A 12,309-nucleotide genomic window follows, 5' to 3' on the forward strand; every position below is an offset into this window, starting at 1 on the left:
GCATCTATTTAACATGTTCACTTCTAATACGTAGAAACTGGATTTGAATTCACAATCTTTTAGTGACCTTGAAGAAACCTTGATCATCTAAGAAAACCCAAACCCATACTAATTGTGTTTGGTTGTGTTTTGTCGTATACATTAACTACAAGTAGACAAAAGATACCAACCCTAACCACAAGTGGTATTGGTGACTAAAAACAGCCTTTATTGATTATGGTTTGCAACCACAAATTTAGAACTTAATTTGAGTGGTTTTCAAAAATGTAGTTTGATTATGAGAGCCCACAATATGAAAAAGTGGCATTAGGCTTTCACTAATACGACACAAGCTCTCACATACTCTTTGTCTCTTCTCACTTGGTAAAATTCTTCAAATGCTGCTGCCAACTCACATGCTCTTCATTACCACTTCTCATGTCTTTCTCTTGCAGTACAACTTAGATGTATGCAACCATATCGAATGTCGTAACTCTGCCTGCTTAGTATATTCTTACTATATGGTCTTGAAGCCATCGGGACCGTCTCTGCTTATTCTTTTTGAGGTATACTTTCTTTTGTAATCGTATCATTTTGTTTTTCTATATTCGTGAATATCGTAGTTTTAGTAGTGTACCTTTTCTACTTTCTAATATATTCGAGTGGTTTGCATCCATGAAATGATTAGGTTATATATCGTTTAACTATATTTGACGGCGTGTGTAATGAAAGATTAGATTATTAATCTAGAATGAGAATGTTTTCTTTACCTCCAACAGAACCTTATTACTTTGAAAACAGCTCACAAATTATGAACCTTGATATTTCAGAAAATATAATTACTCTTTTTTTTTTTTAAGACAACTTTATAAAAATATAACGAAATTATAGGATCTTGTGATTGTCTTTACATAAACCCTAGATTTGATTTTTGATTTTGCAATACAAGCGATAAGAATTGGTTGTTGATACTCGTTACTGCATGTTCCGATATAGTTATTTATGATCAAGAAATCATATTATAATAATACCCATTGTAACAATTAGAGGGATAGGGTACCCTGTTGTAACAATATAGTTTATACATTGTCTTTGAAGTATGAATAGTAATGTCTACCATCAACTTATACCACCAACAAAAGCCTTTTGTACCCTCATGTCTGCATCACAAAACAGAAGTAAATATCTATATTTACTTATGAACGGGTCGACTTTGACCTTGTCTATGTCAGGCCAAATAAGTAGAAACAAAAAGGTTAGTAATAAAGGAAACGGGTCAAACGGGTTAAAATGGCCGAAATGTTATTTTTATTGCATTGATTCAAGAAAACTTAATTAGATTTTAATCATACGTATCTTAGTGATCATGCTTAACAGAAGGTATTTTATTAAAAAGTTCAAAATGTGTACAAAAAAATGGTGTTGCTATTCAATCCTACACGGCCCAGCCTGATCGTACCAAAAGTGTTAAACTACGATATTGCCACCTCTAGTCTCTCTTAGAATATTATACTTTTGGTTTAACTTGCCTTGTTAGCAATGTTGTTAGAGAGCCAATCCAGCCCTTCATAAAGGCCCTCACCAGATGTTGCACATGTGCTCTGAATGTACCTAAAGATTAAAAAGAAAAATCAATCAAAACCCTAATTTGTATTTATGTATTTGACCAAACATTATCCATTATTCTTTTCTTGTTGTGACCACAATAACAGGTGTATAAAAACTGCACACATCATTTATTTTTGGTAAATTGGAAATAAATAATCCCAACTTTCTCAATTTGGCCGATAATAATCCCAAGTCAGTTATTAGCCGATAATAATCCGAACTGGTCAAATTTTTTTTGTAAAATAGTCCACCGTTAAAATAGCTTAACGGAGTTAAGTTTTTTTCCGTATTACAAACCGATGAATTAGGGCTTTTGATCAGAACGAGGATACGAGTCGATTGATATAAAACTTACCTCAAAATACTGCCCCCAACCCATGAAAACGGTGCTTCAATTCGGGTGTTTAACTTCCAATTAACAAAAATCAAGCCATTACGAGCACAATTTCGAGGTAAGTTTTATATCAATCGACTCGTATCCTCTTTCTGATCAAAAGCCTAAAACATCGGTTTGTAATTCGGAAAAAAATTTAACTCCGTTAAGCTATTTTAACGACGGACTATTTTACAAAAAAATGGACGAGTTCGGATTATTATCGGCTAATAACTGACTTGGGATTATTATCGGCCAAAGTTAAAAGGTGGGACTATTTATTTCCAATTTGCTTTATTTTTTCAGAAAATTTCCAAGTTAAAACTTATTATTTGTTTATTAGCATCATTACAAATGGATCTACAGTATAGATTCAAATTCACAAAAAAAAAAAAAAAAAAAAAAAAAAAAAAATCTCCAAAGTTATGTGGAATAATTTACCAATGACGTTGACGGAGTGAATGAAGGCCAAGCTTATCAGTAATTTCAGCAGCATTCATGGCATTAGGCAGATCTTGTTTGTTAGCAAAAACGAGCAAAACAGCGTCTCTAAGTTCATCCTGTAAATAGTGAAAATAATTTTGAGACAAATATAATATTATGGCAGTATTACTTTTTTAAAGTTCAGAAGTTGTATAATCATACCTCATTCAACATCCTATGCAATTCATCCCTTGCCTCAACAACACGATCCCTGTCGTTGCTATCCACCACAAAGATAAGCCCCTGTGTGTTTTGGAAGTAGTGCCTCCACAATGGACGAATCTGATAAACAAAAATGTAACATTTCATCACAGAGAACTAAAGAGTAGATACTAATAACAATTAACCCATTTAGTAAAAAAGAAAACAGAAAAAACGATAAAAAAATGATTATTATAAAACAAAATAATGCGAACCTTGTCTTGGCCACCAACATCCCAGACAGTGAAGCTGATGTTCTTATATTCAACGGTTTCAACATTGAATCCTGCAAGAAATTTTTAATATCAGGAACGCTCCTTAAAATCGTGTTTAGTAATGCAAACTTTTCTAAGAATTGATCAATCGAATGATTGTACGTCTCCATAGTCACAAGTCACAACTACAATATTAATGCACATACTTGGTTGCAAATTTGACAGTTCATGTGGGTAGCATGAAGTGGTCAACCAAAGGTGGCAACTTCAACCTATTTACTTACGAAAGGGTTGTTTCGGGCTGTGTATTATCCCAAACGGGTCAAATAAAATTAATAGCTGTAAGGGGAACGGGCCACATGGGAAGAATGAGTAAGGAGAGGTGAAAATCATCCAAAGTCTATTTTTAGAACACTTTTATTCAAATATTTAGATGATATGCTAAGTTGTTTCTGAATCAACCCAACCTCACCCATCCTGTACTAAAAAAGGACTTGTTGACCCACTTCAGCCAAAGCCTGCTTATGACTTACGTAGTCAAAGGCGTAACAGGCACTCACCTAGCCGCTCAGGCACAGCACAGCAATAACACTTTGCGTTCATCAAGGCGCAAATTACGACAAAAGCTTGAAACGAGCCGAGCTTGAGCCTAAAACAAAGCTCGTTAATTTATCAAGCCTGAGCTCGAGCCTGGCATGCGAAGCTCGTCAGGCTTGTCAAGCCTTATCGAGCCTTAGTGTAATATTAGTTTATTGATATTTAATAACATTTACCCCTTATTTCAGGTTGTTTAGTAAACGAGGCGAGCCGAGCTTATTTAAAATTGTTTACGAGCCAAGCCCAAACCAAAAAATAAGCTTGTTTAGTAAACGAGCCCGAGCTTCACTTATCGAGCTCGCGAGCCTAAACAAGTCTATTATTTATATTATTTTATTTAAAATATTAACTAATAGATAACAAATGAGCCGAGCTCGAGCTTGAGAAACTACCAACGAGCCGAGCTCGAGCCTAGTTGAGCCCGCGCTTGGTTCAGCTCGTTTGCACAGGCCTTTGCGCCTTGAGTGCGCCTAGCGTTATCAACCACCTAGCTTATGACCTATTATCCAACATTCCAACCCACCCTATCCATTCATCTAGACTCTACAGCTGACATGCAAAACAAAACACAACAAATCCTCTCTTAAATTCCCATTAAAGATTCATTGGATGTTTAAACACAGTAGCGATGCACTGATGTCATAAAACATATAATCGTCCATAACATAAACTCGTACTAACAAACAAGAAAGACAGGTGTAAAGGTATCCAAAGCAAATGGTGAAATATGCAAATTGCAACCCGTACGTACCAATGGTAGGAATTGTCGTCACAATTTCTCCAAGCTTTAACTTGTACAATATAGTCGTCTTACCAGCAGCATCAAGACCTACCATCAAAATACGCATCTCTTTCTTCGCAAACAACCGACTAAACAACTTAGTGAATGTCAACCCCATCTTGGTGTTGCTTGCTTAGGATAGTAAAACAAGTATTCCTTTACCGGACACTGTACGCAAAAACACAGCATTAGCATCCAACTTTAATCAGTGTTATTACAAAACCATTAACCGTTTTCTATCAGAACAACAATCAGTGATCCAGAGGCCATTTTAAAAACTCTTAACAAAACAGCACATCGATCCTATGTACAGTACATATTTTAGTTTCAAATTTGCAACAAAATCAGGTTAACAGAAACAGTTGAAAAAGAATAATAAGTGTAACATCAAAAGCAAAGTCTACTTGTATAATATAACTACAGATCCAAACAAACAAACAAGACCTGTGGATACTAAGTAACGCAACAAACAAACAAACAACAAATTGATCATACAGGGCATATTAACAAGATCTGTGATTTAGTGTAAGAAATGGCGTAAAGTAACAGATCTAAAGGTTGCAAATATGTATATGGAAAAACCAAGTATTGAAGAATTACCTCTTGCAGATTTGTTGAAGAGAGTTCGGTGTAAAAATTGAAAATTCAGATTTTGAGGAATTTGGATTACAAAACAAATATTGCAGAATAAGCCCTTCGGTTTTAACAAGAGATATTTATGAAAAAGTGGTTCGCACTTGGGACATGAGCGTTTGTAGTAGCTAGGAAGGTTAGGGGTGTCGTATACCGCCCCTGCTACATCATCGTCGTTAGCGTCACGCCCCACGCCCATCCCCTGTCGGCCAAAGAGGGGGCGTTATCGAAGCTCCGTCATTGCAGTAACAAGCGTTAAAGGAAAAAGCAGGTATGGCTCATTCTTTTCAACCAATCAAATTTTTTTCTCTTTATTTTTTTTATTTTATTTAATAGGGGAAATCATTGCATGCGAGTTAAAGGTAGAGGCTTTAAAGCCCCATATGTGACATGGCACTAATGTGAATCTGACATGGCGTAATAAAACCCCTAAGAGCTTTAAACCACACCCCTAACCTAAGCAACGTGAAGTAAGAGGTAGCATAAGTGACATGACACTTCATCGAAGACCTCATGAGGTCTATTCTCGACCTTTTTTTTTCATAAACCCCACCCCAAGACTTAGAATTTGTGAGTAGAGAGGTTTACCATGATCCAAGTCGCATAGCCACCTTTCAAAAACTTCCAAAAGACGGGAAAACACTCCTTTGATGACTTCTTGTAGGTTGGAAACGGATTCCCTTCGAAATCTCATAAAATCATCTTCCTCTATATACGTCGTTGTACCCCCAGTTTGTTTTGTGTGTAAAAAAAAAACCCACAAGATTTTCCCATTTCGTAGTGTTAGTCCGTCTACTATAGGACTAGGAACATTCATTATTTGAATCAGACTCAAAACAGCCAATATTCGTATTGAATCTGAACTAGAGGCGCTAATTAAAATCCGAACCAAATACTCATTCGACTATTAACCCGAATCCAAATTTACAATTTTTAAACCGTTGACCCAAAAATTCAAATTCAAATAACATATACCTTTTAATTCTTTTTTATACAATACAAATAATAATAATAATAATATACAGAGTAAACTGCCAAAATGGTCCATGAGGCTTGGTCACATTTGCCATTTTAGTAAAAAAAAAAACTCAAATCTTTTGAATCTAGGTCCCTGTGGTTTCAATTTGGTTGTCATTTTCATCAAAAAGCAAAATCTGATCAGATTTTTCAGTTAACATCCAATTTTTTTGTCTTTTTCCTCCCTTTTAATGAGAGGCAAAATGGTCAGATTTTTTTAATTTGGTATTATAAAACGTTGAAAGACCATTTTGTTTTTCATTAAAAGGGAGAAAAAAGACAAAAAAAAAAGTGGATGTTAACTAAAAAATCTGACCAAATTTTGATTTTGGATGAAAATGACAACAAAATTAAAACCACGGGGACCTAGTTCAAAAGATTTGAGTTTTGGACTAAAATGACAAAAGTCACAAAACCTTGGGGATTTTTTCGGAGTTTGGTCTAATATACATTATGTGTTTTGGGCCTTGATGAAGTGGACAGCATGGGCTTGAACTCCTAGGAAGGATCCTATATATCTCACATCTGGGCTTCAACTGTCGGAGTTAGTTTGGAATCGTGCAAGTGTGTAACCCTATGGAGTCGGACTGTGCGAGCAACGAGCCGGGTAAATTTCTCCATTTTAGTTTGTTTTCCCTAATTGAAATGGATTATCTGTGTTAGAAACAGTCATCGGTGTTTTTGTTAACTGTTATTAACAAGAACAGTTGCTTGTATTCGAGAAACCTTCCTGTTTTATTTGCAAATTTTGGCATGGTCATGTTAACTTTAAGTTCTTCTGATCAGGGGTGCAAACAAGGCCGACCTCGTTTAATTTATAAATCCCTGCTCGTTTTTTTGTTTATTAATTAATTTAAATAAATTAAAATTATTATTTTATATATAATTTTTATAATGTTATAAATAATAGTTATTAATATTTAAATATATATTTAATATAATATATTAATTAAAAACTATATAAACAGTGTGCTCGTTTAGGCTAGCGAGCGGGCTCGTGTTCGTTTACTAAACAGGCTTGTTTTTAGGCTCGGGCTCGTTTGCACCCCTAGTTTTGATTGTGTACAGAGCTTTTAAGTTTTCTCTTATTTTGAAATTGTGTATCAATTTGTTATTCATACTAAGGGGTTTTGCGTGATCAGTAAGTTGATGAGTGTGCAATCTGTGTATCAGTATGTTGCAATATGTGTAATCTCTTATTTTTAAAATTGTAATTCACTAGATCAGGGCGTGTAGATTACTAGGTACATTTTGTTTGTTTGTCGGCTGCATCGTTTATTGCTCGTGTGTATGTACTATGAACCTGCATCTGTACAGATTTGTGTGCCTTGTTAATAATTTTTCCTTCTTTTCCATGAATATTGTATCGATTTGGCGATTTCTATAGATTTTTCATGAATAGTTTCCCAAGAGTGTCATCAGGTTGAATACATTTGTATTATCTGTAATGATAATAGGGTATTTCCTTTTGTGTTCCTTCAAGAAATCCTTTATAATAGCAAGAAGGAGTTGAATTGTTTTTTTTTTCTTTGAATTGTTTAAAGAAATGCAACAAAAAAGGATTAGGATTAGTTGGAAGCAAGAAGGTAAGGGGCCATCTTCTACACTTCCTCATCCTTCCGAGGAAATGTCTGACTCCGAATCAAATGGTTTTGCGGATTTCGGATGCACTCAAATGGAACCCCCGACTCACAGTGTTAGTGAGGAGTCATTCGTTCGGTCTAAAAATAAAAGGGAGAAACGAACAGATAAGGAAGCATTAGATTCAATGCTAATAGAGGTTGCAGACAGTATTATCAAGATAACAAAGATTTTGATTGAGAAACATAATCTTTCTAATGATATGGATGCATGCATGGAGAAGTTGGAGACAATGGGATGGGGAGAACTTGATGTGAAATATCAAACGGCGCTTTTGCTTTTTGGTGAAAGTGCTGATATTAGGAAAGTGTGGTTACGACTTCGGCCGCATAGTTGTGAGTTATGGGTTAAGAATGCCGGAGCGAAGTATGGATTGTTTTGATTACATGTGTGATGGAGAGGATTTTGTAGATGTTATGGATGTAGTTTTTGATAAGACTTTGTGGATGTTATGTTATGGATGTTTTTTTGGATAGGATTTAATGGATGTTAACTTTTGATTTTGTCATATCCTAGGGCATCAAGGCTAATATCGGTTAAAACCTAACTGAGAACTAAGAATAATTTGATCATTCATATCTTTGTAGGGGCGGATCTAGGGGTGTTTTGGGGGTTCTCAGGAACCCCCTCGGTTTGGCAAAAAATGGAAAAAATTAGTGGAAAACCTTGTATGATTTGGAAAAAATTAGTGAGAATCTACCAAAAGGAACCTGCTGAAAAAAATTGTTGGATCCGCCACTGTAATCTTTGTACCAAACGTTGTTACTTTTGAGAAACCACGTGAACCAGGGGCGGACCTTATGTTGTCCGAGTCGTAGCACGGGCTACGGCTCAACTTTTTATCGGTAGTGTAAATTTTTTTTTTCGGTTTTAATATCAAGGATATCCCTGAACAACTACGAGGACACCCCTAAAAAAGAGTCTGTAAGCCCAAATCAATTGAAAATGATAAGCCCAAATCCCAATTGCCCAATATGTTAACCCAAATCATTTGAAGATTGTAAATAATAAACTCAATTGCCCAATATGTTAGCCCAAAATAATAAAAGATTGTAAATAATTGCCCAATTGCTTTGAAATTTTAATGCACGGCACGACACAACTACGAGGATACCAATCAATTGAAAATAATAAGCCCAAATCCCAATTGCCCATTTCGTCACACTATAAGCGATGGTGATAAATTTGCAAACTTGAATGGAATAAGTGATCTTGCGCGTGTTATGGTTGAAACGGGAACGCATAGTTCTTTTCATTCAGTTTATCGGGTAGTGAAGCTAGCTTTGCTTTTACCGGTTGCAACCTCAACTGTTGAAAGATATTTTTCGAAATTGAAGCTTGTCAAGACGGATTTACGCAATCGAATGGGCCCAGAATTTTTGAACAAGGCAATGGTTTGTGCGGTCGAAAAGGATTTTTTACGTGAAGTAAAAGACGACGATGTGATGGAACGATTTCAAGCTATGAAAAAAGAAGGGGACAAATCTATTAGGTATTTGTTTTACTTTATTTATTTATTGTCTTTTTTAATATTGTACGATTGCACGGTGAAAAAAAATTAGGATACCCCTGAGTTAATGTTCTAGTTCCGCCACTGACGTGAACTATCACATAATTTCTTAACAACGAATACTGACATTCTTTCGCCTCTAGTATGCAAAATGGTGGAAAAGTTGACGTAAAACGGTGCAAGAAGACTTGGTCTTATCTAGTTTTTTTTTATGTAGTTTTTTTTTCAATATGTAGTTTTTTATTATTAATAAGAAAAACTTTTATATTTTAATTAATAAATTTATTTATTTAGTTTAATTTATTAAATGTTAAAAATAATATAAAAAGGGTGTGGGATGAGTATAATGAAGATCGAGGGATGGAAGGAGTCAAGGAGATGATGGTGAGACGCTAAGGTGGCAATCTGAGAGATCAAAGAAGATTAATAACGAGTAGCCTAAGTAGTTAATTCATAACCCTCCTTCATCGATCAATGTTTCATTGAATTTTAAAGCCTCACTTTCAACTTGGAAAATTGATATCTTTAGCTTTTAGAGTATTCACAATGCTCAAACGTGACAAATGTTCGAAATCACAAACCCCCCCTCATGGACCTCACTTGCTTTGTAGGTGTGGTCCGATCTGTAACAGGCCTTTATGTAAAATTTGTTGCCACATGAATGTTTGTAGTAAACAATGTGTTCTTTTATTCAATGGGTTAGAGCATTTTTATTAAGTAGTCGAGTCCCGTGTTAGGGAATTTCTAGAATAAACACCTGGATAAATCTGAGAGTCATGGTATCACTTTTAGAGTGAAACAATTTGATGGTTTGTTTGAATATTTCAACCGGATAAAACTCAGAATTTCAATTCTGTAAAAACAAGTATGTCTGCGTGATAAATTTGTGAGCTAGTGTTTTGACAAAAAAAAAAAAAAAGAAAAAGAAAACAAATTTAGGGTTTCAAAGCCGCAAACTGTCTACTGGCAGCTCGACCCCAGCCAGGGGCTTTATTCCTTGGACCCTGCTCCCAGGGGCGCTGACCTCTGCCAAGGAGTGTTGCCCCCCTTGAAACCCCCATTACTTAGGGGCTTCACACCTAAGAACCAATTAGGTTTCTAAACACGTGAAAATATTATAAACCCAAATAAGTGTGCATTATGCACTCTCCTAGCTTACTTAATGTACATCATGAAACACTTTGATCAACAAGTCAATTAAATTACACTAAAATAATCAACATCTCGGGTGCTCTATCAATAAATTAGGTCTCATGATCCCTATCATTAAGTCTAAAACAACAAATGATACTTCTCCATGTCAGCTCTTAAAAGTTCCTTACAATTCACATCCACATAGGGTTGTAAACGAACTTAACGTTCAACAAACAGTTCGTAAACCACTCGGCGGAAAGTTCGTTCATGTTCGTTCATTTGTTAAATGAACGAACACGAACATGAAATTATATCCGTTAAGCTAAACGAACGAACATGAACAAAGGGTGCGTTCGTTTGTTTATGTTCGTGAACGTTTATGTTTGTTCGTTTATAATATATATGCTCATTTGTATTTGTTTGTGTGCATGAACATTCGGTTGTTTTCATGTATGTTCATGAACATTTGTTTGTATTCTTGTGTTCGTTTGCATTCGTTTACGTTCGGTAATGTTCATGAACAGTTTATGAATACATTCATTTTCTCAATCAACGAACATGAACAGGAATCTCGTTCGGTAACTGTTCGTGAACAGTTCATGAACAGGTTCATTCCTTAATGAACAAACACAAATAAGACCTTGTTCGTGCTCGTTCGATTCGTTTACAACCCTACATCCACCCATTTGGTCAAGTAATCTCCTACTACTAAGAGGTAGCATAAGAGATGTGGCACTTACCGGGAGATCTCATGAAGTCCATTCCTGACTAGTGTATCAAGTATCGACCATATGCTTTGGTATGGATAATAATGGCGTGTTGTCTTTTTTCAAAGGTGTCCAATTCCACATTCTTGAACCTTTGAATAGTGTGGTATGCCTCTTTCTACATAAGTAGACAATAAAGGTGCCCAATTTGACATTCTTGAACCTTTGAATAGTGTGTTACGCCTCTTTCTGCATAGCTAGACACTAGTATTCTAATCTATCTTGCAACATTCATATAACCTTTTGAAGTTTTCCTAAGTCGATCCGTAGTGGGGCGCTATGCCCGATCATGGCGACGGAAAAACGCCCCAAAAACCAAAACGTGGGGCGCTATAAATGAAAAATTGGGGTGTGGAGCGAGAATTATAGCGGCGTGATTTTGTGGAATGTTTAATATTTGACCGTTAAACAACGGTCATAATCTTAAAAAATAAAAAATTCATTTTTTTTAATTTCACTCTATAAATAACTCCCAACTCTTCCATTTTTTTTTACAATTCATACTCAACTATTCTCTCCTTCTCTATATATTTTTTAAAAAGTGTTGAAGCTTCTCTCACCCTATTAAAAAAAATGGGTTCCCCGTCGGAAGACTCCTTCACCGATATTTACCGAAGATTTTTTTCACCCGAAGAAGACGCGGAGGAGGAATAAGCGGTTACGAGTGCATGTACTTTTGTGATACAAGCATTTGAGCACGTTCGCCCTAGTCCCCCTCCACGACCCATCTTGCGGCGCACCTATATCTTGCGAGATCGTGAAGCCGCGAATGAGCGTTTGATGAAAGCCTATTTTGATGCGACACCGGTTCACGGACCCAATGTTTTTAGACGGCGTTTTCGGATGAGCCAAAGGTTATTTTTTGAAGATTTTGGTAATCAAAGCTGCTTAATTTTCATTCATGCTTCTGAACGATGATAAAAAAAAATAAATACAAAACAGTCCAGAAATATAGGAACTAAAACTAAACAAACAGAAGCTAAAAATAATAGATAAACATAAAAAAAATAAGAGATAGAAACAGCAGCAATAATCTCGATATCCAACACTCCCCCTCAAGCTGGAGCGTGTAAGTCTTTCATGCCCAGCTTGACAAGTAACTCTTGAAGTCTCTTGGTCCCAAGTGGTTTTGTAAGTAAATCGCCAATTTGAAGTTTCGTCTCAATATACGTTGGCTCCACCTCCTTCGATTCAACACGTTCACGAACGAAATAACAATCCATTTCCACATGTTTCGTTCTTTCGTGAAAAACTGGGTTATTCGCTATGTGTCGAGCAGCTTCATTGTCACAAAATAAAGTGGTGCCACCGTGTTGTGGTTCACCAAGTTCCGTCAACAACCATCGAACCCACAAGATCTCACTAACCGT

General features: G+C 35.9%; 2 protein-coding genes across 6 annotated transcripts; one reads left to right on the forward strand and one right to left on the reverse strand.

The window, feature by feature from the left end:
• The first annotated feature begins 223 nt into the window (after window positions 1-223).
• On the forward strand, window positions 224-8,036 carry LOC110920994. 2 transcript variants are annotated; one of them, XM_035987063.1, is made up of 4 exons: window positions 224-363; window positions 435-545; window positions 6,364-6,494; window positions 7,432-8,036. In XM_035987063.1, exons 3-4 carry the CDS (start codon window positions 6,464-6,466, stop codon window positions 7,908-7,910), a joined length of 510 nt encoding a protein of 169 aa, XP_035842956.1. In that variant the 5' UTR covers window positions 224-363; window positions 435-545; window positions 6,364-6,463; the 3' UTR covers window positions 7,911-8,036. The 2 variants fall into 2 exon arrangements, with proteins under 2 accessions (XP_035842956.1, XP_035842955.1); XM_035987062.1 differs by having other exon boundaries at window positions 285-545.
• LOC110920993 (ADP-ribosylation factor 2) lies at window positions 955-5,593 on the reverse strand. Of its 4 annotated transcripts, XM_022165254.2 has the most exons (7): window positions 4,838-4,989; window positions 4,208-4,405; window positions 2,860-2,930; window positions 2,606-2,725; window positions 2,402-2,520; window positions 1,509-1,590; window positions 955-1,139 (listed from the first exon to the last, which is right to left on the reverse strand). In XM_022165254.2, exons 2-7 carry the CDS (start codon window positions 4,353-4,355, stop codon window positions 1,134-1,136), a joined length of 546 nt encoding a protein of 181 aa, XP_022020946.1. In that variant the 5' UTR covers window positions 4,356-4,405; window positions 4,838-4,989; the 3' UTR covers window positions 955-1,133. The 4 variants fall into 4 exon arrangements, with proteins under 4 accessions (XP_022020946.1, XP_022020945.1, XP_035842954.1 ...); XM_022165253.2 differs by lacking the exons at window positions 955-1,139; window positions 4,838-4,989 and adding an exon at window positions 5,459-5,593 and having other exon boundaries at window positions 1,296-1,590; XM_035987061.1 differs by lacking the exon at window positions 955-1,139 and having other exon boundaries at window positions 1,296-1,590; window positions 2,402-2,525; window positions 2,641-2,725; window positions 4,838-4,990.
• Window positions 8,037-12,309: the final 4,273 nt, after the last annotated feature.

Source organism: Helianthus annuus, chromosome 17, assembly GCF_002127325.2.
Source record: "Helianthus annuus cultivar XRQ/B chromosome 17, HanXRQr2.0-SUNRISE, whole genome shotgun sequence".
NCBI classification, from domain to species: domain Eukaryota; kingdom Viridiplantae; phylum Streptophyta; class Magnoliopsida; order Asterales; family Asteraceae; genus Helianthus; species Helianthus annuus.

Coding starts and splice junctions, on each gene's coding strand:
- LOC110920993 (XM_022165253.2), bottom strand. CDS start 4,355: ATGGGGTTGACATTCACTAAGTTGTTTAGTCGGTTGTTTGCGAAGAAA. Junction 2,726..2,859: donor ATGTTGGTGGCCAAGACAAG/GTTCGCATTATT, acceptor TTTGTTTATCAG/ATTCGTCCATTGTGGAGGCA. Junction 1,591..2,401: donor TCACTCCGTCAACGTCATTG/GTAAATTATTCC, acceptor TTTAATCTTTAG/GTACATTCAGAGCACATGTG.
- LOC110920994 (XM_035987063.1), top strand. CDS start 6,464: ATGGAGTCGGACTGTGCGAGCAACGAGCCGG. Junction 6,495..7,431: donor CTGTGCGAGCAACGAGCCGG/GTAAATTTCTCC, acceptor AATTGTTTAAAG/AAATGCAACAAAAAAGGATT.